The sequence below is a fragment of the Pelodiscus sinensis genome, chromosome 1 (genome assembly GCF_049634645.1).
Source record: "Pelodiscus sinensis isolate JC-2024 chromosome 1, ASM4963464v1, whole genome shotgun sequence".
In the NCBI taxonomy this organism is placed as follows: domain Eukaryota; kingdom Metazoa; phylum Chordata; order Testudines; family Trionychidae; genus Pelodiscus; species Pelodiscus sinensis.
Genome location: NC_134711.1, coordinates 315,690,037 through 315,716,669, shown reverse-complemented (window position 1 = coordinate 315,716,669; position 26,633 = coordinate 315,690,037). Strand labels below are relative to the sequence as shown.

Sequence of the window (26,633 nt, the reverse complement as noted above, 5' to 3'; positions counted from 1 at the left end):
GTGCTCTGAACACAGGGGCAGGAGACATCAATTCCTGAGATCTAATCCATTTGTGCAAGGCCTATGGCAAGCAACTTAGGCCTAAAAATTCAAAACTTGCTTCTAATGTTGGATACCTGAGCTGAGGCACTTGGGTCTTGAATATCAGAGGTGGTGAGGACCTGCAACTCCCATTGAAAACCAGGTCCTAGGTGTCTCAGATCAGCTAGCCAGCAATTAAGGCACCCAAAGTGGCCACTTTTGAAATTGAGGACCTTAGTTCTGAAGAATGGTGATGATACGTTTGAACAGTACTATAAGTATAAAAACACTATGAGCAGAGTCACTCAGCTACTGATGAGCTACCTGTTTATATCTCTAACATCTGACTCTGTACACCATAGTGCAATGAACAGCGAATTTTCAGTGCTAGTGAAAAAACAATTAATTTAGTATGAATATTTATTGTAACAGAAACACTAGCTATTTTTCATATTCTTCCTTGTGAGGACTGTTGTGATACTGGCATTTCTTGTAACTGACTTCTTACACCTTTGTTTTCTTGAAATCTTTACTAACTCCCTCGTAAATAGTTGGTTTTGTCATTTAGTCTTAAAAAATAAATGGCAATTAGTCCATCTTTCCCCAAGCAGGGCTGGATCATGTTAAAGGTCTTGAGGTTAAAGCACAACACTGGAACTTGGAATATAGGGATTGCTTCCTGACTGTATCACAGCCTTTGTGTGTGACATCAGACAAATTACTTAATCATTCTGTGCCTGTTTTCCTGCCAGCAAAATGGGAGCAATGCTCACCATAGCAGTGCAAAGTACTGCAAAGGCATAAGTGTGTTCACATTCTCACACATCAGGAAACCTCATCCTTATTGAGTGAACCAACAAAAGTGTCCAAACATAAAGAATGGCAGCCGTTTGGCAGTACATAGCAAAACTACACAAAAAACCCTCCCAGCATTTCTACAGTGCTTTGCAATGTACTTTACAAATATCACTCAAGTTAATACTTGAGAGATATCTGTGTACTCTTCTCCCATTATGCAGATGTGGAAAACTGCACATGAGTTAGATGACTTTCCCAAGGCAGCACAGTGAAAATTCCCACCACCTTGTCCCCACCCATGAGTAGCAGGTCATATTGCCTCAACCGGATTTATCCAGTTTAAAAGTAAAGGGAGATGGATGAGTGGATGGGGGGAGGAGAGTTTAAGAGAGAATATAATATCTCCAATCAGATTTTGACCAGAACACACATGCTCTTGGGGGAAGTAGCACGGGACACTTACTGATCAGCTATGGTTAGGATTTTATTTTTCATAAACACTGATGGGGGCAACGCCAGTACTGTCAAAAAGCCCTGGAGCACTGACTCAGAGCTATCTCAGAGGTGAGTGTGCCACATCTTGAAACACTGAAACCAAATCTTGTGGGAGTTCGGTTTCCTCTGGAGGTCTCACATACAAATGCGAACTCTCAGCCCAGCTTAGTTTATTCACTCTGACATAATCACAGCAGAGGTTACTGGGCCACAAATAGATGCAATTGTTTTGATGGCTAAAAATATAACCTGAAAATGACTCCTGAGTTCATGTCTAGTTACCTGCAGAGCTTCATAATCAGTCCCAGGTAGTGTGAATGGGGGATTCAGTTATTAGACCTCTGTTCAGAAAATGGTGGGGAAAAACTGGGGAGAACAATTAGTGGAGCAGTGACTGGCTCCATGCTAATCCACAGTTATTTATTAATTTACATTCTCCTTTTATCAGCATTCAATGACTTTAAAAGACTTTGGCATCCTGTGAATGGCTTTATCTGCACTGTGCATTTACCTGACACAATGCACCCCTGTCTCTGCTCTACAGCATGCCACAAGCTGATGGATTCAAGGAATGTTTTGGACCAGTATGGGGCATTAGTCCCTGTGTCTTGGCCAATCTCCAACTTGGGTAATTGTACTCTGCCTAACTAACCTCCCTTGTAGTTTCACTTGGATACGGCAGTCCTCACATTCTGTTGCTATGCACTGTTATACAGCTACCATGTTTCATCTCAGAGGCGGCTGAACTTGAGTTGTAGGCAAAACAATTCTCATAGAGCCTATTCCTGATCTCTCTACTTAACCGAACTTCTGGGATTTGTGTTTCATGTTGTCTGGTGTGGGCTCAAACGATGAGTGTCTACCTCAGGGCAGACTGTGAGAAACAGGACAGATACCCCCAAGCTGGTTGTCTGCTCTACAATTAGATTTCACCAAGCCACTCACAAATGTGAACAACTGGGTCATTAAACCATAGAGTCACAGACTCTCCCTGGACGCTCTAACCTATCTTGCCACCCAGAAAAATTGAACTTTGTGATCACAACACATCAGGCTGTTTCCAGTCCCAAGAGACCAAACTGAGATCAATCTGAAAACTAAATAAAGATTTATTAGCTTTTTTTAAATGAAAGATTAAAGCAAGTAAAATATATGCACAGGTAAATCACAGTTTGTAATTCCAAAGGGTGGCAGTGATGCAATAAAATGCCAGTTTACTGACATCTTTTTAAGGTAGCCAGATTTTCTCTAGGAATTTCTGCTTTGTTTCTGATAAGACCTCTCTGTAAGCTCTGGTCTACACGAGGGAGTTATTACAAAATAACTCCCCTTATTTCAAAATAACAAGCGGCGCACGCACACTACACCAAGCCCGTTATTTTGAAATACCGGTCTGGTTATTTTGAAATAATGACTCCAGCTTTTCATAAGGAATAACGCTTATTTCAAATTTATTATTCTGAAATAACGTTAGTGTGGACTTTCAGCTTCTGCTATTTAAAATAATTGGCCTCCAGGGGCCTCTCACAGATGCACTTGTGGCCGCTCTGGCCACACCTGACAACTCCAATGTTCCCCTTCTCCTGCAGAGCTTATAGCTGTAGACAGAAGGGAAAGGGCTTGTGGCATGAGGAGAGCTTTGCCAACCCCCATGCCACATAACACCCATCCCACGAGCCATGTCCAACCACAGTACTCCCTCTGAACCCCCCATGGCTGCCAGTACTGGGCAGGAGTGAAAGAGGGCACCAGCCTGGACTGGTGCGGAGATCCTGTACCTCAGGGCTACTCAACACGTGGCCTGTGGATGGGAGCCAAAACAAAAAAGTAGTCAATATAACGGTCTTCTGTGGATATGCGTTTTAGTAGTTAAATTCCTGTACTGTCATTGCTCATTAAAAGTGCTGTCATATGAGTAGAAATCGGGTAAATATTGCATTTTATTAATGCAATGTGTGTTGTGTAGTCTTGCCTTGATCTCTGTATTCATGCCCGTCAGTGTGAAAGAAGCTATTTGCATATATTTGCATATATATTTGCATGTATACACAACCACACTTAAGTTGTGGCCCTCGGTATGTGCCGTTGAGTATCATTGTGGCCCCCGGGGCTTCCAAATTACAGTAGCCCTGCAGTACCTCATCAAGGTTTGGGGGGAAGATTCCAAGCTCCAGGATCTCCACACCAGGAGCAGGAATGCAGATGTTTATGGCCAGAAGGGACACATATGGATCCTCAAACAGGTCTGCATGAAATAAAAAAGCTCCAGTAGAACTACACTAAGGCCAGGGAACAAAGCGCAGCTCCTCACACCTGCCACTACTATGAACAGCAGGATGTCAGCCAGGGAGGGGGGGCCAGTCATCTCCCCCACCATCATTTTCGAGTCCAGCCAGGACATGCCCAGCATCAGCCTCCACGAGGGTGGGGCTGTGGAGGATGAGGAAGAGGAAGAAGCCAGCAAGGACACCATGCCGGCCAGCCAGGAACTGCTCCTCACCCTGGAGCCAGTCTCCCCTTCACAGGATGTCTCTCAGGCCTTGGAAGATCCCAGCAAAGGCACTTCAGGTGAGTTCCATAATTTCCCTACTCACATCCACCACCTCCCACACCATCCTCCTGACACCGTGGAATTCACCGGAGGAAGTGAACTAGGGAAGACCTGCTGCCAGACCAGATGGCCTGCCTCTAGTCCCTCATCCGGGGGTTTGACGAGGAGCACTGAGAGCAGACCATTGACCAGGAGGAGCGCTGGGCTGACCAGGAGCAGTGGAAGGCCATGTGGGACCAGCCTGTGAGCCAGCATGAGGCCATGTGCTCCTCCATAACCTCTGTGATGGAGCACATGACCACATGCATGGAGCAGATCAACAGGCACCTTTCCTTAAAAGCTGGTTCCCCCACCACTGTCTCCATGGTGCAAGGGTAGTGGATAGAGGAAGCAAAGCCGCAGCCATCTGGGACCTGGCACGAGCTGAGACTCCTGAGTCCCAGTTCACGCCAGGTTCCCCACTGAGGCTCTGTCTTTTAAATATAGTAAGAGCCAGGCTTATGGCTTCTCACAGAAAACAAGCTGATCAGTGCCACTATCCATGTGGACCTTTTTTAATGACAGAGTGAGGAACGCATTTTAATGTTTGACTTGACCTCCAATCACCACACATAAAGACCGCTTGCTTTGAAATTAGCACCCTTTGGTTAACATTCTTCATTTGCATGCCACCTGACTTCTTTCTTGTTTGATGAGCTATTTAGTTACAAGGGCATACACAAGGAAAATACTTTCTCCTATGTTATGATGGGATCCAGCTACGTGAGAATAATGCAAGTGATATCCCACTCGTTCTCATGAAGATTAAACGTAATGAATGCACTTGGTGTTTAACAATCACTTTGATCTATACTACTACACAAGTGAATTGGCCTAGGGCTCTGAATGATCTGGCCCTTGGGCTGTCAGCATCACAACATCTACACTGGAAACAATCCCCAAACTCAATGTCCCTGCAATGGTGAGTCTCAGAGCCCAGGTTAACGGACTTGGACTTGTGGGGCCCAAATCAGGTGACCCAGAGACTTAGGGACTCATTTGCAGTTTTATGTGTGGGGTGGTGGTGGTGGTGTTTTTTTGTTTTTGTTTTTTGGGGGGTTTTTTTGCAACATAATATACCTTGGATGACTTCACATTCTTGCTGGACATAGTTTGGACACTAAACTAGAAAAGCACCATCAGACATGCTGAAATACATCTAAGATGGTTGTTCTGATTATTATAGGTGCCAAGATTTATTGGGGCAGAAAAACCATCTCCTTCTATTTTATTATCAAAATGGGCTAAGACCAAACTCCCATATCTAAACTCAGATCCCAGTTCTGATGGGAGTTCCCAGCTCCTACAATGATTTGAATAAATGAACCAAGAGACAGTTGTAGCTTGATCTCAGCTGTGAACTATTATTTTCAGAGGCATTTTGGGTCTTTGCTCATTAGAGACATATATTCTGGACCTTGACTTCAGATCCAGGGCTGAGATTTGCCCCCATTCCTATTCTAAAGTGTGACGGGGCAAGGCAGCCCCGCACTGAACTAGCAAGGCACAGCCAGGGTTACCTACCAGGCATGCCCAGGCTGTAGCTCTACTATAAGAGCCAGGGGAAGGCCTCAGTCAGGGGAGACAGCCGGAGGCGAAGGGGCTAGGTAGGAGGCTCCTGCACAGTGGTGGTGAAGGACTCCAGGAGAGGCCGGAACGGACGCGGAGGCGAGTTGGTGCGACTCAGGGACTGTCTGCCGAGGAGACGCCAGCCTGGAGGCCGCTGCAAGCCGGGCAAGTACCGAGGAAGAAGCCCCGGGGATCCAGATAGGAAGTGGCCCAGGGCAGGAGCGGGAGCCGCCCTGAGAACCTTGGCGCGTTTCGGTTGGATTGCCCCGCCGAGGGAGTGATCCATTACTCGGTCGCTCACAGGGCCCTGGGCCAGGACCCGGTGGAGTAGGGTGGGCACGGGTCCCCCTACCTGGGGTTGTGTTCCCGTGACCACCCTGCAGACTGCATTGTGGACTCAGGCCGGAGGGCCTTGGCCTGGCTTAAAGGGCCAGTGATAAACTGCGTTGGGGACACGGGCCAGGGGGCTTTAGGCTTAAAGGGGACGGGCAAGAGGGGCCCGCCACATAAAGCCATGGTAAAAGCTTATTATTTCCCGCAAGTTTCCACCTGTTGATGTTACACAAAATGGGCCGACACAACTTACAGCAGTGTTCTAAGCTGTATTTTGGGTTTTGTGAGGTATAGCTGCAGCAGAGATGTCCCAGCACAAGGCCTTTTCTAGCAGGTAATCTCTCCTGCAATAACCTCTCTACAGTGAATGATCCACTAACCACAGGCAGTTGGCATTTTGTTTCTCCTAACAGGGAAACATCTGCTTAATTCAGTTAACTACAGTGCTCCCAGTGGGAAGAGAGAAGGGAGGAGGGTGCACAGAAGGAGAAAGAGTGATAGACCTAAAAACCTGCACCAGCTCTAAGCAAAAGCAGAGGGGGAAAAACTTTTCAGTGTGAGATAAAACCTGGGGTTCAACTTGTTGAGGCATTGTGGTCTGGAATGCTCAGAGTACAAGTTGGTGAACTTCACACCGATATAATTAATGACAATAGATTAAGCTTTCTGACAGAGTTGACAGGCATGGGTACTTGTGGCTCATATGTGCCATTAAACCTTGGGAGCCAGCTCAGAGAGCACATAACACTACTGTGCTATCATACTGGAGAACATCCACAGCCTCACTGGCAAGTGAACTTGAACTGATAAAACAGATGTAACTGCTTCGCCCCTCTGCACCCCACCAGTTCTGCCTTTGGGCCAGACCCCAAAGCAAGGATTAAGCCGGCACTCTGCAGTTCACCAGACAGCTGAGCCTTTTGTTTTCGCCTCCTCATTGCAGATTTCAGTCCCACCAATCAATGATCACAAGTTCCCCTCCCACCAGGAACAATCCACACTCAGCCTCAAAACACATCAATGAGCAGCTTGAGTGATGCTCTTCGGCAACAGCAACTCATAAATTATGAAAAAAATGACTGCTACAATTAACTGAAAATCAAATTTATTTGCAATAAACAGCATGAGACACATTGATTTTCATATTCTATGCTCAGGGCAGCCTTTTAAGCTGGGAGAACTCAAGTCAATAAAAGGAAGGTAATAAATATCTAAAACTTTTTTATTCAGGTCTAGTCTATTTTTTGCGATGCTTATTTGCACTGTTTGCTTTCTTGGCACACTCATTCTGGCTAAAACCATTTAAATGCTGACTTTTTTATTTGCTGAATTTATTTGGTCAATTTGAAATGTTTCCCTCTTCTCTGCTTCCTACATCACCCTCTAGAAAAAAAACACTTTGCCTTATTTGTATCAAGCAAAAATATTACAAGCTAACAGAGTCAAGTGGTAAATATCAGTGAAGTTCCACCAAAGTCAACAGATTACACTGGTTTCAACCAACTGAAAATCCAGACATAAAACTGATGGGCTAATTGTTGTAATTAGCTATGCCAATCCTAAGGATATAGGATGTTTCAAGCACAAAGGGAAAAAAAGAAAATTATTTATAATAAAATAGTTACTGATCTTCCTTAACTGTTGTTCTTCAAAGTGTAGCATTCATGCCCATGCCATGTAAGGTGTGTATGTGCTGCATACATTATTTCTGGAAATTTCTAACCCCTTAAGAGAGTAGATCAATGATGGGCAACCAGCGGCCTGCAGGATACCTGTGGCCCATTGAGGTTCTGTGTGAGACCCATGAGACACTTTGTTTATTGATGTCCATGTGCAGGGATGCCATATTCCATCCATATAATTTTTTCCTACCGTGATATGCACGTAAACCAAGGGCACATAAAGTGAAGTGCATGCTGATTGCACACATTGACTCTGAGAGCTGTGTGCTCCCTCTGCATTTGCGGTTCAAATGGCACACCTAACAAATTCTACATATGCGATAATGCCATTTAGCACTGTTAGCAAAACTAACTACCCTATCTTGGGTGACCATCTTGGTTACCACAATCTTGTGGCCTACTGAGATGAAGATGGGCCACTCATGTGGCTTACTCACTAGCCTAGGTTGATAGATGCGAGGGCCTGGCCTTGTTGTTTTAGGTGGAGCAAGTAGTCTAGAACAGACTGAAGGGAAGACTGAGTCAAAGCAAGGCCTTGTTGGGATAAACATATTGCTTCTGCTTGGCAAGGTGGGTAACCATAGATAGGTTCTTGCTGCTCAACAAGACCTATTAAACTTGTTCCAAACAAGCTTGCTCCTCTAGGTTCAGCCATGGAGTTTCCATGCAGACAAGTGAAGGAAGGTGCAGGAAGACTAATGGCCATGATCTTGTGAGGTCAGATCTGAATGGAGTGGGGACAGTAGTGGAAGCACTACTGATTAATCTAGCAACTTGCTAAACCAGTGTTAGCAAAGGCGTGAGAATAACTCTTGCCTTGTCCCATTTGATTTTAGAAGGACTTTTTGTACCAGAAGAACTGGAGAAAATGTATAGAATAGGGATGCTGTCCATGGTGGCAGGATACTGTCTGAAAGGAAGCCCAGGCTGTGCTCATGGTCATAAGCAAACCTGATGGCTTTTCCTATACTGCTCAGTTGTGAACAGGTCTACCTGGGGAGATGTTCATCTTCTGAAGATGGGTGTGGTGACCTCTGGGTGAAGGGAGACTTGTAGTGAAAGGAGAAAGATCTACTGAGGTGATCTGCCAGGGTGTTCTGGACTCCCAGAAGATGAGAAGCCTCAAGGTGGACCTAGTGCTTCATATGGAAATCCTCTATACAGATGGTCTCGTGAGACGGAGCAGAAAAGCATGCTTCTCTCAGTTTGTTGATGTAGAACCTGGCCACTGTTATCTGTCATTACTAGTGCCAACTTGCCTGTCAACTGGGAAGGAAACGCTTGGCAAACTAAGCATATTGCTCTGAGCTCCCTGAAATTAATATGCTACAAAGAGTTCTTCCTGGGACCATAGGACGTGTGTTCTGAGGCTAACAAATTGGGCTCCCCAACCTATGTGTGACACACATAACACCACCTTGGGGGGTTTGACAAAAGGAATGCCCGCCATTGCTGACTGAAGGTCCTTCCACTGGCCGAGAGAGTCAAGGTTTGGATCTGCAACAGTAAGTACTGAATTCGAGTGGTGGCTGGTTAGTACACTGAAGTTGACCAAATCTGTAGTGTCCTGATGTGCAGCCTTGAATGCCAGACCATGTAAGTGCACTTTGTCATATGTCCAGGAGCTTTAGGCAAACCTAGGCTGTTGTGCTCAGGTGGCCCGCATAACCTTGGACATGAGGTCTGGCATTGACTGGAATCGAGCCTCAGAAGGAAAATTCTGACCCTGGGTCAAGTTCAGCATTGTCCTGATAAACTCTGTTCTCTGTACTGAGCGTTGACTTTTATTCATGTATTGACAGGTCCAATGTTTGAAAAGTGGCTTAGACTTGATGCTGTTCTGTATTTGGGTCTCTGAGAGACTCTTGATCAGCCAGTTGTTGAGGCATGGGTAGACTGTGAGGAAGGCTGCTCCCATTGCCATGCATTTTGTAAACACCTAGGGGCTGCAGACAGGCCAAAAGGGAGAATAGTGAATTGGTAATCAGTCTGGTTTACTATAAACCAAAGAAATCTTCTTTGCCACAGAAAATGGAAATTTGAAAATAAGCATTCTTTAAGTCCAGTTCCCTGGACTCAGGGTAGGGGTAATGGAGACCAGGAAGATGATGAGGCACCTCAGTTTCTTGAGATAAAGGTGATTAGGAAAATGTGGTCTGCCACAGAGCTCTGAATGGACACATTACTGCCTCGTAAATGGGTAGGGCCATCTTAAATGTAGCTTCTCCAACCAGAATGTCCATGAGGCTGTTTCTTGAGCTCCTCAATCACTAGCCCCATTAGCCGCTATCCTCTTTAGAAGTTCCTTCTGGGATCCAAAAAAGTCATCTTGTAGCAAACTGCTCAGTCCTGAGAGAGCATCATCCGAGGAGAAGGAGGAAAAGGCCCCTTCAGCCTCAACTAGCTCCATGAGGTCCACGTTCTGGGTATCAGTACCAGGTTCAGTCCTGGAGTCAGAATCCAGTGCTGAGCAGAGCAATGCAGCAGCTCTATCTCAGAAGCAACCAAGTATGACCAGTGAGAATATGAGCCTACTACTGTGGGAAATTCCCATGGGTTCCAAAATGGCTATTGCATAGGTCACTGTCCACCAGGCAATGGTGGGGGCACTTACACTGGGGTCCAGTGGCAGGTGAGATGGGTACCAGTTGTTTCTTTGGATGGATGTAGGGCTCTACCCTAGACTCAGACAGAATCCTCTTGAGGTGACCACAGGGGAGCAGTACCCCTTACTTCTGCCGACTAGTGCCAAGGGTCTGGGAAATGGATCCAGACTGTTGACAGTCTTATAGAAGAAAACAGGGTTGGCTTGACCCTGGAAGGTACTGAATGCCACATTGCAGGGAAGAAACTCAGAGCATCATTCTTTCTCCAGCTCAGGCTCTTTGGAGCTGACATCTGTCCAATCAGGGTCGACGATAATGGGAATGATAAGTCCCTGGCTACTATAAAGACCATTGAAGGGATTCCGTTGAAGGGACCATGATTCCATTGGTGCTGCAATGTCTTCCTGGTATGGGGGAAGGAGTGTCCGGCCCTGGATTTGACATTCTGGAAGGAGTGGATGATGCCACCACAGGACTGGGGATGGAGGAATGGCCCAACATGAGCTACATTCTACTGCTTTGCCCTTGCTTGCCTTTCTTTGGCACCAGTGAGTGTCCTCTCTTGGAACACTGCTTCTTATGTTTCTTCTGGCACTGGCAATAGAGGGTGGTGCTGAGATACATGCATTGTCAGAAGAGCATTTTGCACCGAGGCCAACGTGCTCAGTGCTGAATATGAGTGACTTGGCTTTGAATCCTGTTTAAGAGTTCTTCCATTAGGACAACCGTCCGACTTTCTTCTGGCTAAAAAACAGGAAAAGCTGGCTGTGCTCTCTTATGGGAGCCTCTCCCAAACACTTTAGATAACTGCAGTGTGGGTTGCTCACTGGCAAGGACTTGCCGCAAGGTTTGAAACCTGGAGACTGGAGGGCATGCCTGGCCCCAGGGCAAAGGGAGCCCCTCAGTGACAAAGGAGGGGTTTGAATTCTCCATACCAGTATGTACAATATTTACACTACAGCTATATTAAGCCAAACAAACAGGGATAAAGAGACGAAACCACTGAAAAATGCCTTGTGGAATCCAAGAGGATTCCAAGAGGAATCCTCTGAACTGTCATTCATGTTAAAATTCGACACTTGCCAACAAGGACTTAACAAGAATTTGAACTATCTCACCCATTACCGAGACAGTTTCCCCAATTATCACCTGTAATACCATTAACTCACAAACATCCCACTCTCCCTACCTTTAATATCAGCAATTCACAGACACTTACCTTCCTTCCTCCCCCTCCCCCCCCGCATCCTCCTTCTGTTCTGCAATGTGATTTGTCCTTTTCATATTTGTTCATTTTTTTAATTGTATCCTTTGGTATATATGGTTGTGACTATTTTCTTCCACTATTTGATCTGAGGAAGTGGGTCTGGCCCACGAAAGCTCATCATCTAATAAACCATCTTGTTAGTCTTTAAAGTGCTACATTGTCCTGCATTTTGCTTCCTATAAGAGGCGCAAGATGTACTATGTCAACTTTCCTGTTCATCAATTGCACGTTCCATTCACTTTGCTTGCCCTTTTCACACTTTCCTGGATTGACAGAAAATCCTGCTTCTTCCAACCTAAGACTGTCTGGGCTCCACTGTTAACAGTTATTATCTATGCTTTTCATCTCCCTCTCCCGGGTAGAGCTTGTAAAAATGCTCCCATGCTACTGAACCCAGTCTTTCAATTCAGGGAAAAGATAGAGTAAGTCTCTGTATTCAGGGGCTGTGTCTAGACTGCATCCCTTTTCCGTAAAAGGGATGCAAATTAGACACATCGCAATTGCAAATGAAGCTGGGATTTAAATCCCCCCCGCTTCATTTGCATAAAAATGGCTGCCGCTTTTTTCTGGCTTGGAGCTTTGCTGGAAAAAAGTGCCAGTCTAGACGCGGATCTTTCGGAAAATAAAGCCTTTTCCGAAAGATCCCTTTAAGGAATAAGGGATCTTTCAGAAAAGGCTTTATTTTCCGAAAGATCCGCATTTAGACTGGCGTTTTTTTCCGGCAAAGCTCCGAGCCGGAAAAAAACGGCAGCCATTTTTATGCTAATGAAGCAGGGGGGGATTTAAATCCCGCTTCATTTGCAATTGCAATAGGTCTAATTTGCATCCCTTTTACGGAAAAGGGATGCAGTCTAGACACAGCCAGGGTGAACTAACGAGGGCTAACCCAGAACCAGAAGGAACCTTCTGGAATCAGTCACACCAACTGAAGCAGCTGGAGACAATTGAGAGGTTTCTGGAGACAACTGAATAGGACTAATCAGAGCACCTGGGGGTCAATTAAGACGCCATTTGATATTGGTTAAAAGGGCTTCTCTGCAATTACTAGCATGAGAAGAGTTTGGAGGAGGGAAGGAGCCCAAGATCTGAGAATGAGCTGTGTCTGAGTGAAAGCTAATTCCGCAAGTAGGGCAGAGTGCTATGGAAGAGCTGGATAGCCTGCTCAGGTACCAGAGGAAAGATACTGGGAGGGATCATTTGGGAAGTGGGCCAGGGAAGTAGTTGCCAGACTGGGAGTAGATCAAACCCAGTCTGTTGCTGCTCCCTGGGCCAGAACCTGTAGTAGTGGGTGCGCCTGGGTTCCCCCACAACCCTCCCCATGCTACTACAGAGTCTGCCCTGAGAAGGGAGACCAGAACTGTGCAGGGGTTACACCCATACTGCAGAAAAGCCTGTGATGAGAAGGGCATAGCAGGCTGTGACCCTTGCGTCTAGTAAAGGGCAGGGGGCTGTGTGTGGGACCACAGCGAGCCTCTGAGGCAAACACTGTCCAGCAAAAGCATGGTCAAAACTTTGCCATAATACTCAAGCTCAAAGACATCCCAGGTTCAAAATTACTGCCAACAAACTGCCCAGGGATGTCATTACATATGCACCCAATAAGCAGTGGCTTCCTTCCAGCAAAGCCCTGTCGACCCTCCTCTAGCGTTTTCTCTCATGACTCTGTGGTGAAGACATTCCTCTCTGTATGTCTCAGAACCCTTTAGAGCTTTGAGTTATTCCTTTACCTAGTTCTGGACCTCAGCACAGAGCTGATTAACTCAAACTGCAGATAACAGCCTCTGGTGAATGCTACTTACCCGTTCGGCAGAATTCATCGGCCTCTTGGTGCACCATGTCTTTGACCCGATTGCTGTAGGTCAGCCTGGAGTCTTGATCGTAAGCCTTCAGCGTCTCACTGGAGCTATAAGACTTCTGGGGTATTTTGGCGTCGTCACTCTCTGCCGAGGAGCTAGTGTAGCGTCGCTCGGTGTCACGGCGCCTGGTCAGCGATCGGTACGGTTTTCTTTCTTTCACATCCATGGCACTTTTGTCTGAGTCTTCAACATTAAAATAACAGTGTCTGTGTGGGGATCAGATTGGAATAATCTGAAAGAGAGTATAAAAGAGATGTGACCTGAGCTGATCCCATTAGAACAGAAGAGGGTTGGGTTTTTTAATTTAAGCTTTTTATTCAATCTTACAACTTACAAAAGAAGGGTATCTAATGGAGTAGCAGGAACCCACTCAGAACAACTATTGATAAAGTATTAAATATCTGTGTCCCAAACCATTCCTTATATGTCTCCTTTATAACTGCAACTGCTAAAAGAGCTGCTGTTCGGCACAGCGATTAAAATAAACACACAAACAAAGATGTAAACCTCTCCCCCCCCAAACATTGACTAGCATTGTAGTATTGACTACCATTAGTATGTCTGAAATGTGAGCGTAGCTGAGATTTTCAAAAGCAACTAGCAATTTTGGGTGACTTGTACTGAATGCAACCCACTTCTAAACACCTCACAGGAACCTAATTTTCAGACAGCACTGAACACTTCAGATCTGAAAAGAAACTTCCTGCACACTACCTGGTTTGTACAAGTTTCCTGCTGTATCTGCTCTATGAAGATTGGAGTTCAAACTCTACACTGTCAATTTGACCCATTTCACCAGGTCTTGGCTTACTAATACATAAATAAAAATGAAACAATGTATATTTTGTTGGCATGTATGTAATAGTCCTCCTCCTAGATCTTCATCAGTCAGGTCTGTTCTATAAATCCAGACCACATTATAAATAATAGATCTGCATTGCAAACTAAACCTTTGCTTCTGAACATCCTCATGATGGTTCCCTGTTAAAGTAATCATTATTCCACCTACTAGTTTGGGCACCTGGAAGAAAAAAAAAAGGTCTTTATGAAGTATTTTAGGTTGGAGAGATGGAATAGGAAAGAAAGAACAAGAAAGTGTCCAGGAATGCAGGCCATTAGAGTGCTGGTGATTAGAAGAATGAAGCGAAGCTGGTGAGTTTTAGAAAGCGCCCAGAAAAAGACGTCTGCAGAGACAGATGCTCCTCTGCATTTCATTTTTTGAAATGTTATGGTACGGAATGAAGCTGAGAACTTGGCACATAAGAGACGGTACCACTGCTTCATAGCTTCACGAGTGTGGATTTTGATCCTGTGACTATTCCAAATAGAATATATATGCACAAGCACAAAGGGGCATTTCTAAGTCTTGCCATATTGAGTTTAATAGTAAATACTTAAATACCAAACTGAGTGTAAGCCACCATATGTTTTGATGTATCACAAGGCTCTAATTCTGCTCTCATTTGCACCATTGTAAATTCAGATGTAATTTGGTTTATTTTGGTGAAGTCACTCTAGATTTATCATAGAAGATTAGGGTTGGAAGAGACCTCAGGAGGTAATCAAGGCCAATCTCCTGCTAAAAGCAGGTCCAATCTCAACTAAATTATCCCAGCCAGGGCTTTGTCAAGCCGGGACTTAAAATTCTCTAAGGATGGAGTATCCACCACCTCCCTAGGTAATCCAGTCCAGTGCTTCACCACCCTGCTAGTGAAATAGTTTTTCCTAATATCCAAACTAGGCCTCCCCCACTGCAAACTGAGACCATTGCTTCTCATTCTGTTATCTATCACCACTGAGAACAGCTTCTCTTCATTTTTGGAACCTCCCTTCAGGTAGATGAAGGCTGCTATCAAATTCCTCCTCACTCTTCTCTTCTGAAGACTAAATAAGCCCAAATCCCTGATCCTCTCCTCCTAAATCCTGTGCTCCAGCCCCCAATCATTTTTGTTGCCTTCCACTGGGCTCTCTCCAACGTGTCCACATCCTTTCTGTAACGGGGGCCCCAGAATTGGACACTGTACTCCAGATGTGGCCTCACCAGCGCTGAATAAAGGGGAGTAATCACTTCCCCAGATCTGTTGGCAATGCTCCTACTAATGCACTCCATCTAAGTTCCTGCATTGCTTCCTACATACATGTTCTGATAACCTACAATACCAAGGCACAAAGTGGTGGTTCAGAGATGGCATTTTACTGTTAGCTCCCTTTCTACATGCGCATTCCAATGGAAGGGACACAAGTGGATCAAACAGGCCAGTAATTGGCAGTGAAAAGATGCATCTAGAACTAGAACAAATGGGAGGAGACACCTATGAGTCTGCCACTGTGGCTCTGTTGGAACCACACCCTGGATTTTCTTAGGATTTAGATCTTAGGGTGTGTCTAGACTACATGGCTCCGTCGACACAGCCATGTAGTCTAGACATACCCTTCGACTCTTATTGTGTAGTTGGTAGTGGCAAGAACTCTGGGCCCAATTCTGATCTCTTGTAAACTAGAATAACGTATCTTGAGTAACATGGAGCTGCCCCCCCCCCCTTTTTATGCTGGCATTAAATCTGATGTAATCAAAAAATGTTAGGCCCACCATCTCCATGGGTAAAATCCTGGACTCAGTGAAATCAATGGCAAAATACCCACTGACTTCATAGGAACACCTAAATTTGTCTGTAAAGCTGGGGTTGCCTCTAAAACGTCTGGTATTTTCTTATTTTCTTATTTCCCTGAGGCCTGGTTCAGGTGCCCGACAGAAGTTGCTTGGGATATGCGGTGCAGCTCACATTGGCTGGGGGAGCGGCTCAGGAATTAAAGGGGCTGCGACTGCATTTTGGCCCTGATCCTTTTTTTTTCCCTCTCAGCAGAATTTTTTCCTGTTTTTTTTGGGGGGGGGGGGGGGGTGGGGGGAAGCAGAATACACAGAATATGAAAAGAAGACTTTGTTTCCATCACAGATTTTGTTATATATGGGTCATTAAATATCTAAGGTCCCAATTCAGCAAAACCCTTAAGCACAAGCATAACTTTAAGCATGTTGAACTCAGTGAGTTAAGCACATAGTTAAGTGTTTTACTCAGCATGGATGGGAGTACTTACCTGATTAAAATTAAGCATGTGCTTCAGAGGAAGAGGGGAAAGTGATCAGGAATAGTCAACATGGATTCACCAAGGGAAAGTCGTGCCTGACCAATTTGATTAGCTTCTGTGATGAGGTAATTGGCTCTGTGGATATGAGAAAGTCAGTGGATGTGATATACCTTGACTTTAGCAAAGCTTTTGATACAGTCTACCACAATATTCTTGCCAGCAAGTTAAGGGAGTATGGATTGGATAAATGGACTGTAAGGTGGATAGACTGTCGGGCCCAATGGGTAGTGATCAATGGCTTGATGTCATGTTGGTGGTCGGTTTCTAGCAGAGTGCCCCAAGGATCGGTTCTAGGACTGGTTTTGTTCAACATCTTTATTAATGACCTGGATGAGGGGATGGATTGCACCCTCAGCAAGTTTGCAGATGACACTAAACTGGGGGGGTGGGAGGTAGACATGCTGGAGGGCAGGGACAGGGTCCAGAGTGACCTAGACAGATTTGATGATTGGGACAAAAGAAATCTGATGAGGTTCAACAATGACAAGTGAAGAGTCCTGCACTTGGGATAGAAGAATCCCAAGCATGGTTACAGGCTGGGGATCAACTGACTAATCAGCAGTTCTGCAGAAAAGGACTTGGGGATTACAGTGGATGAGAAGCTGGATATGAATCAACAGTGCGCCCTTGTAGCCAAGAAGGCTAATGGCATATTAGGTTGCATTAAGAGGAGCATTGCCAGATCTAGAGAATTGATTATTTCCCTTTATTTGGCTCTGGTGACGCCACTTCTGGAGTATTGTGTCCAGTTCTGGGCCCCCCACTATAGAAAGGATGTGGATGCACTGGAGAGGACCCAGGGGAGGGCAACCAAAATGACTGGGGGGCTGGAGCACATGACCTATGAAGAGAGACTGAGAGATCTGAGCTGGTTTAGTCTTCAGAAGAGAAGAGTGAGGGGGGATTTGATAGCAGCTTTCAACTTCTTGAAGGGAGGTTCCAAAGAGGATGGAGAAAGGCTGTTCACAGTAGAACAAGGAGCAATGGTATCAAGTTACAGTGGGGGAGGTCTAGGTTGGATATTAGGAAAAACTATATTTCACTAGGAGGGTGACGAAGTACTGGAATGGGTTACCTAGGGAGGTGGTAGAATCTCCATCCCTGCAGGTTTTTAAGTCTCGGCTTGACAAAGCCCTGGCTGGGTTGATTTAGTTGGGATTGGTCCTGCCTTGGGCAGGGGGCTGGACTTGATGACCTCCTGAGGTTTCTTCCAGCTCTATGATTCTATGAATGAGGGCCTGAGAGGAGTAAACACCAGTGAGGAGGAGAAATTGTCTAAGAGCAAAATGATATACTTTGGCTATACTCACGGGGATTTTCAAGAATTTCCTAATAGTGCGGAATACTTTTGGTAAGGAACTGGTAGAATCCCCTTTCATTTCTGCCATTTTAAACTGTACCAAACAAAAGCAGTTCTGGCTGCAGTGTAAGAAAAAAATCGTACACTGATCACTGGACGGGACAGATGACTTTACAAAGATTTCGTTATTGCTCACTTCTTTTGGTCTATGAAAATTGTATTGCATTGTTTTCCTTTTTAAAAACAAAAGACTCTTGTTACCCTTTGTTAGGACTATAATTGCACTCATACCTTTTCTTTATATGACTCGAAGGCTAAGCACTTAGGTACAAAGTCCTAGATGTTACAAGCTTGTTATGACATTTATTAAAACACCTTAAAAACAGGCCCATTCACTATAGCAGTGCTACTGGGAGACATTATAATGAACATCTAAATCATGGTTTATGGTCCCTTAGGGGGACAAAGTGTGTGAGGAAAAGCAGTTACTATGTTGTGCAAAAAATGGGGTGGAGGGGAGGCTGCTTTCATCTAATCAAGAATGCTGCAACAATGCTCACTGAAGACCGGTTATTTAACAATCTTATACAAGGAGACTCACACATGCCAATAAAGCTCTTCAGCGCAGTCAGAATCCACAAGGTACAAGCAGGGTCTGTAATTACCATCACTAACCACGAAATAAGAAACAGGAGGGGGAAAAAAAAAGAACCTATCAGGAAACAGAGTGAATTCCCACCAGATGAGTTTTATTTGCTTTTTCTAACAGAAAAGTGTTGAAAAACTCAAGTTTCTCATACAGTATGTCAACAAAGCCCCATAAATTTGCAAACTTCACACATGCATTCCTCAGGAACACAGGGCTTGGATTCCCAGTGCTTTTCAGCCTTTACAGATTTAACATTTCTCAGCTTATACTCTCCCTCTGCTCTTGTAAGCTGATGCTTTCAAATACAAAGTCACCCCCAAAAGATTCTAACTGGGTTTTATTTCTTTTAATAGGAGGAACTTTTTTATTATCTGACGTAAGTGAATTTCCAGCACATCTCTTTGGATGTGCAATTATGATTTCACTTTTATGTAGGACCAAAATCCCAGCTGTAGCAACACTGTTTTCAGTTACGTCAGCAGGGAATTTGGCCCTTGGCATTTCTCTTCTACATTATTACATTTTATCCGTTACTCTTTGTGTCTTACTTCACCTCTGCTGAAGTCTTCATTAATGCCCTCCTCACTTTTTCTAGGCAAGCTTCCCCAGGCCCTATGTCTCTAGCACATACAGAATGTAAAGAACAATCACATCAGCCTCATACTTTCCCATTACTTCATTTTTGTATCCAGGTCAAAATTGTTCTCCATGCCCTTAAAGGCCCTCATAGACTTCCTAAGTGCCTGCAGGAGCAACCTGGGGTTTCTCATCCCCATTCTAGCAGTATAACTACTACTAGATTCCCTTCTGTCCTTCCTCACGCTCTATCTCATTCTGCACAAGAGGCTTAGTGCATTCCGGAATATTCTTCCTTGCTCTAAGACCTTGTGGTTCTGTTCCAGTCAGGGTCTTTCATCATATTCATCTCCACACACAATCCCTTCTCAAATCTACTCTGGAAACTTTTCTCTTCTCCCATGCCAGCTAATAGAAACTTCGACTCTTTATTTTTCAACTCAAGAGGGCAAGGTAACGCTGCACGACAGTCTGGGATACAGTTTGAATAGCAAACCAACAGCCTGATTCTACAGTACCGTACCCACTTCGACCTTGTCTTCACTCAGTGGAAGATCGATGCTGCAACAATCGATCTTCCAGTATAAGATTTAGCAAGACTAGTTAAGACTCACTAAATCAAACTCAGAGGGCGCCCTCACTGGTGGCTGGTACTCCTGCTCTTGCAAGGAGTAAGGGAAGCTGACGGGAGCATTTGCTCCCATTGGCCTCCCATATGGGAAGGGTGCCAACCTCTGCGTAGTCTACATAGCTGGAGTTGCATACCTTAAGCCAACCTTCCAGGTCTAGTTTACACCTGGTATTAGAGTCCATACAAAGCTGCTCATGTGAATAAAGGCTGCAGGATTAATTCCCTGTGACATTAGGCAACAAGCTAAGCCAGCACTTTGGTCACTGCATCGCCCATTAAATACTACAGAACTGACCTGGTTAAGAAGAGCTGTACCTAATTGATGAGTGGAGGAGAGCTAGAAAGCCAATTAAGCTATTACACAGCTAACAGAAAGAGGCACAGGAAGGAAATATGTACAGTGCACAAAAGTGGAGGGAACCAACATTGTAACTAAAGTACACTGGGTAGTTTACTAGAATAAAGGTCTCCGAGCTGCTGGTGCAGTTGAGAAGAGGCATAAGGCAACAGGGCCTGCTATACCCCTCCATATTGCATTTCACAGTGACATTTTTTCTCGCTTAGGATGGTGCAACTTAGATGCTTATAATGGACAAGGCTCCCCATTTCCATTAGTGGAACTGACAGCAGACTGAAGCTCCCAGTCTTTCTTTTCATTGCATTTCCGGTTTTGTGCACACGTGTGGGGCGAGAGGGGGGAGCTGTGCTGTTGGTGGAGTAAATATGTTGCCTTTTGGTAGCAGATGACAATGGCAGTGGATGACAACGGAAGTGATTTGTTTCATGAGTCTCAGCTTAGAAGACAAACGGACATCAATCCCCAAAATAAAAACCTGCAAGAACGTGTGACACCTCCACAAGGCGTGCTAGGCAATGTGTAGTCTTGTTGGTGCAGCAGGATGGGTGGCCTTTCATAGCTGACTTATGTTGCAGGTCACTAATCAAACAGATTAGCAGCAAGGTGATAGACAATACCTATTCCTGAAGGCAACATGTCCTAGCATCCAATTTTCTGTCAAGGCAAGTGTTTAAATGACAGAGACAGCAGTGACAGATAAGGCAATTTCCTGCAATATCCTTGAAAAACCTCACTGAATTAAACTTAAGTATCTTCGGACTCCATTGTATTAAAAGCAGAGGGTATGTAACTTCTCTGGTGGGGAGACAGCATGGGAATCCTGAGGTGTGTTATGAACTTCAAAGGACCATACCGAACAATGTTCCAGACCAACACTGGGACAAACAACCTCAAGTGATTGCCTGGAAGATCTCCAGAGGAAGGTGACTGCAAAGTCCCACCTCTGGTTATGCAAAAACCAAGGCTTCTGAATCTACACCCTGAGGAAGGACCATTGGCTGCTGATTGCTTGTTCCCAGAAAATGACAATCAAAGGCCCAAGTTGTATAGAAGAAAGGTTGAACTATTCACGGGGTTGCTTGTTCTGATCTAAGGCTATTATGAACTTATAATAATAGAAAACCCCCTTTTTAGGATTTCAAGCCTTTGTTGGAGGTGGGTGATCTCTGGACAGCTTATTGGCATGAGTGTAGGTTCTTTTTATTGGTTTTCTCTGTAACACTTTACTTGAAAAAAGGGCTTGCTTTGAAAAGGCTGTATTGGTACCTTGTAACTGATAGCAATTACAGATGCTCACAGACTCGGGAAAGAAGGCAAAGTTCTGGCGCTGGCGTGTTTAGTCAGTCTGGCTTCTTTGGAATATCATGGTGTAGGCAGGAAACTGTGCAGCCTGGGAACCTCCTCCCCATCCCCGATCAGGATGGCAAAAGATGCCCATGTATCTGCCCAAGTGATGTGGTAGTTGAGGAGAGGGTAGCCTGAAGCTGGTGAACCACAGGTAGGAAATACTGGTACACTTGCCCTGAACTGAGAATTTGTGTTTGCTGTTCAGTTATATTAGCAGGTATATGAGAGAGCTTTTGACAAGTGTAAGCATGTTAATGTTCCATCACTTGGAACCCTACACTGTTCCTTAAACCCAGAGGTTTCCCCCAGAAGACAGCACGGCTGGAGACTGTTTTACCTTAATATTTAAATATTATTTACTCACTCAGCTGAGGCAGTCTTTTATGTAACTGGTGTCATATATTATAGCCAGGGACCACATCCATCCCAGAATGGCAGTCTTTAAAAGTAGGATATTTAGAGCCCTACATTACAAGACCCTAATATTTGATCTGAGGAAGTGGATCTGGCCCACAAAAGCTCATCACTTAATGAACCATATTGTTAGTCTTTAAAGTGCTACATAGTCCTGTTTTTTGTTTCAGCTAATATTGGCTGATAAGAGGATGAGGGGTGATCATGACACACACCTGTACCAAGGAAGAGGAAAGCCATATGTTTTGGAGTGAAATTAGACATAATAAAGTGTTCAGAGAAAAGAGAAACGCTGTCACAGATCAGGTATGTGGCTTAGTTTAAATGGCTCTATGACTGCCACAATCATCGAAGACAAAGCCAGAAATTTAGTACATGTGAAGGGATTGACACCATGCATGTAACCATCATATATATATATATATATATATATATATATATATATATATATATATATATATAAAGTATAAAGCAGTGGTGATTTTGTGGCTTGAAGACCAATATCAGCATCAAGTGTCTGTTGGCCTCATGTTGATTCTAGGGAAGGTTCCCGTGTGAGCTGTCGGGGGGGGGGGGGGGGTGTAAACTGAGGAGCAGGCACAACTCTGGGCAACAGCAGCAGAAGGGGGAAGCCATGACTGCCCACTCCCTGGCACCACCAGCCAGAAGAGCAGCTGCCCCGCATTGCTTGGCTTTGCCTTCCTGCCCAGGACTTGGCTAGAGGGCGGGGCCCACAGGTGTCGGGTATGTAAGGTGGGGGAAGGCTCTGCCTTCCCAAATCTGCCTACTATAGGTGTTCTGGGGGCGGGGTGTTGCTGCCCCCAGTGCCCACCCTCTGAGGAGGCCAGACCTGGTGCGCCCGTCTTCTTCCTCTAGTGCTGCGGGTCTAGAGAGCCTGGGCTGGGTGGCACACCATGCACTGCTTCCTCCCTCCCCAGTGCTCCACGCAGCCCAGCCCAACCCAACCCAAGCCTCTCCAGCCCTGGAGCACCAGAGGAGGGGGGAGGCCGGGCATGCTGAGTGGCCCAGCCAGGCCCAGCCTCCTCACTCCCCCGGTGCTTGAGAGGGTGGGCCCCATCGAGCCACGGACCCTCAGCTGAGGACTGCTGATCCAGACCACATTTCCCTAGTTTGCCTACTATCGTGGGTGAAAATCAGCCTAGCTCTTATAGCCGATCCTGAAATTGTTGGCTGAATAATCTGCCCCCAGCTGTCTTCAGTGGCAAAAGAAATAAAACCATTTTTCTTCTTCCTGATAAAATCCCCCAAGCGAGTCAAACTTCAAACCAAGTTTATTAAAATATGAATTATCTGTAAAAAGACTGCAAAGGCCCATGAATTGATTTCTGATTTTTCTATGGACTTATTTTAGGACTTCTCCCTGTGATAATCAGAAAGCACTGAAAGATGCTAGGGACTGATTAATCAGCACAACCCCTACTGTGTCCAAAGCTTAACTTTCAATTATAGCTCAAGCTTATGCAGCAGGCAGTATATTTTCCTTAGGTAAAATGCCTACAGGGGAGAATAATGCAGAGATAAAAATAGCAAAATAGAAAGGGAATAATCCTTATTAAAAAGAAAGTCTCTTCTTGTTATTCCAATTTAGGAGCCATCACCTCCAATGAAGGAATTTCAGAAGATGGAATCCTTTTCACAGGACTGGTTCTCCATTCGAATTTCCTTCTAATCATTGTTATTCCACATGCATCAACTTCTGACAGGTGGATTTACCAATACTGTCCGATGGTTGGGGGTTGAAATCTCTGTAGGACAACTCAGCACAGTGCAGTCCTGAGATGCTCTATCATATTTACCATTGCTACAGGATTGAAAAGTGTGGTTAGGAAGGATCCAACAAACTGGTGGAGAGTAATACTGCGTCTCATTTGAAAACATAATTCTTTGCACTTATGTCAGTCAGGCAAAATTCTACCCTCCAGCTTGACAAAGGGACAGCAAAATAACACTAGTTCATTTTCCCTTTCCCATTACCATCATGGGAGAGGATTGGAAAGTAGCTTTTGTGCCCGGCGGGTTAATTTCCCTGCAAGTTTTCAAGGCTGCTGCACACAGTGCCTTTCATCCAAAGATTTCAAAAGACTTCATAAACACATTAATGATAATAGTCATTATTAGTTTTGCATAGAGCAAAGCGCCATGAAGTCACATCACAATGAATAGGAAACACAACATATGTGAGTCATTGGCCAGCATTCTCCCTCCTTACTTTACAGCCTTGTGAAGCATGTTGTCATCAGCCATGCCGTCAAACCTCACTTGCCACGGGCATTGCTGGTGCCTGGCACCTGTTCCTGCAAAATGCAGTCTGGCAATCCTTCTCTGCTCATCCAGCCCACAAATTCCACAAACTCAAGTTAATTTTGTCTAAGTTCCTTAGCAGGTGTGTCACGCTGGTTATGCTGTAAATTCGGGCAATTACTTCTTTGTTAATCACGTACAGGTAGCTAACACGCACGGGTGATAATGGTTAGCAGTTGTATTATTACACCTGCCCATACACAGAACTCAGTGAATTTTCAGAAAGGCTGATGTGCCTTATCCTAACTTTACTTACAGGGAAACTGAGGTAAGCATCAGAAAAGTATCTTGAACCATGTCACACAGCAATTTAGCAGGAAAGACAGGACAAGAAAGTTCTCCAATTCACAGCCCTGATGGCCTATCGATTGGAGTACATGACTCTTTGGCACTAATGAAGATAGACAAGTATTATTCATATTTGACTGGTAGGGAATATGATCCACAAAAGGTTAAGTGATTTATCAAAGTGTCAGAGCTAGGAATATAATGTGGAGTCTTGGTTCCCTGATCTAACCACCAGACCAGGCCAAAAAGGAAATATTTTTTTAACACACCTGTAATTAACAAAGAAGTCTTGGCACCATATATTTAGGAGAGAAAAACTGGCCCCGAGTCTTGTATTGGTCTGCACAAGGACAGCTGCATGATCACAATCAGCAATCCTACTTCTAGAATTTAATACCAGAAAGACATTAGTATAGAAGAATACTGAAAAGAGAAATTGCTGGAGGAACAAGAAAGAGACTGGAGATGGGGTAAGGAATAGTGGATAAAAACACCTTTTTTTTTTTCAATCACTTAATGACTATTTTGATCAAAGCTTGTAAGTCACTTGAACTAATTCTTGATCAACAAAAGATGCAAACAGAATATAAAGTAACACAATTATATTAATTTACACTAACTCAAAGAGTAATTGGTTAACATTTGTGTAGTGATTAGAAAGTGTCAAGTGCTATGTGTTAATTATTATTAATTAGTGTTAAATACATGTTACAAAAATAACCTACTTCAAATTTATTACTAGGTGAAAGAGATATCTGGGGAGGAGGGGTCAGTTAACAGATAGTATACAGAGATGTGATATGAGAAAAATAAACTGGGCATAATACATAGGCAGGAACATACACCTCCTGGGGGAAGAAAGGGAGGTTATTTACCTGAAACAAGATGTCCTTTGAGACGTGTATTTGTATTTCACACATAGGTACACATGCACACCATGTACTCAAGTCTAAGGATTCTAATAAGGTGTATCTGTTGACCCGTTTACAATGTAGTTGGTCTCCTTGTATTCTCGAAAGAGAGCATAGAGACCATGCGGGCCAACACCTCTCCAGTTCCCCTGTTTGTTGCATAACCAGAAGGAACCAAAGCAGAAGGGATGGAGGGTGGGTCATGGAATACAGACATGGAACACAGGGTCACACATCTCAAAGAACCTCCCATTACAGTAAGTAGCATTCCTTACTTCAAGTGTGATCCCTATGTGCACCATGCCTGCAAATCCCAATGTCATATCCTCAGCAGAAGCCTGAATTAGCAGGTCACATACAGCCAACATGTGCATGGAGCTCCAGGTGGTTATCCAGCACAAATCTTTTATTGGGACATCCTGGAAGGTTACTGTAGATGTGGCCTGGGCTCTCATGCATAGGGTTGCCAGGTATCCGGTTTTGAACTGGACAGTCCAGTATTTGAGCTTTCTGTTTGGGAAACAAATTGAAAAAATATAAATGTCCGGTATTTTCTACATAAGATGTAATGTAGATTGTGATGTAATGTCAAGTGTGTGCGGTATTTTTGTTGAAATCATCTGGCAACCCTATTCATGGAGTAAGCTGTGACACCACTAGGAAGAGGGATATTGTGAAGCCAAGACTTCGACAGAGTTCAAAAAAGAAGTGGATACATTCATGGAGGATAGGTCTATCAGTGGCTCTTAGCCAAGATGGGCAGGGATGGTGTCCCTAACCTCTGTTTTGATGATTATGGGGAAAGGAATGGGCAACAGAAGATGGATCACTTAATGATGATCTCTTCTGTTCCTTTCTTCTGGAGCACCAGGCATTGGAAAAGGTTCAGAAAAGGGCAACAAAAATGATTAGGGGTTTTGAACGGGTCCCATATGAAGAGAGATTAAAAAGACTTGGACTTTTCAGCTTAGAAAAGAGGAGACTAAGAGTGGATATGATAGAGGTGTATAAAGCCATGACTGGCGTGGAAAAATAAATAAGGAAAATTTATTTACTTATTTCCACAATAAAAACTAGAGGTCACCAAATGAAATTAATAGGCAGCAGGTTTAAAACAAATAAAAGGAACTTTTTCTTGATTCAGAACATAGTCAACCTGTGGAACTCCTTGCCAGAGGATGTGGTGAAGGCTAGAACTTTAACAGGGTTCAAAAAAGAGCTAGATAGATTCATGGAGGTTAGGTGCATCAATGGCTATTAGCCAGGACAGGTAGGAATGGTATCTCCCTACCCTCTGTCTCTCTGGAGGTGGGTGACAGGGGAGGATCATATGAGGATTACCTGTTGTGATCCCTCCCTCGGGAGCATTTCGTATTGGCCACTGTTGACAGACAGGATACTGGGTTAGATGGACCTTTGGTCTGACCCAGTATGGCCATTCTTGTGTTCTTATGCCAGTTGGATGACTTTCAA

General features: G+C 44.5%; 1 protein-coding gene across 8 annotated transcripts in view; it reads right to left on the bottom strand.

Annotated features, from left to right (window-relative positions):
* The window catches only part of TENM4 (teneurin transmembrane protein 4), an 858,468-nt gene that overhangs the window by 495,408 nt on the left and 336,427 nt on the right, over positions 1–26,633 (bottom strand). For 5 of the 8 annotated variants that reach the window (XM_075919469.1, XM_075919468.1, XM_075919462.1 and 2 more), the window contains one exon: positions 13,161–13,449. In XM_075919469.1, the coding sequence (XP_075775584.1) occupies positions 13,161–13,383 (223 nt within the window). In that variant the 5' untranslated portion in view covers positions 13,384–13,449. Of the gene's footprint in view, positions 1–13,160; positions 13,450–16,313; positions 16,440–25,435; positions 25,596–26,633 lie in introns of those variants that run through there. The other 3 variants (XM_075919465.1, XM_075919466.1, XM_075919467.1) reach the window with 2 other exon arrangements.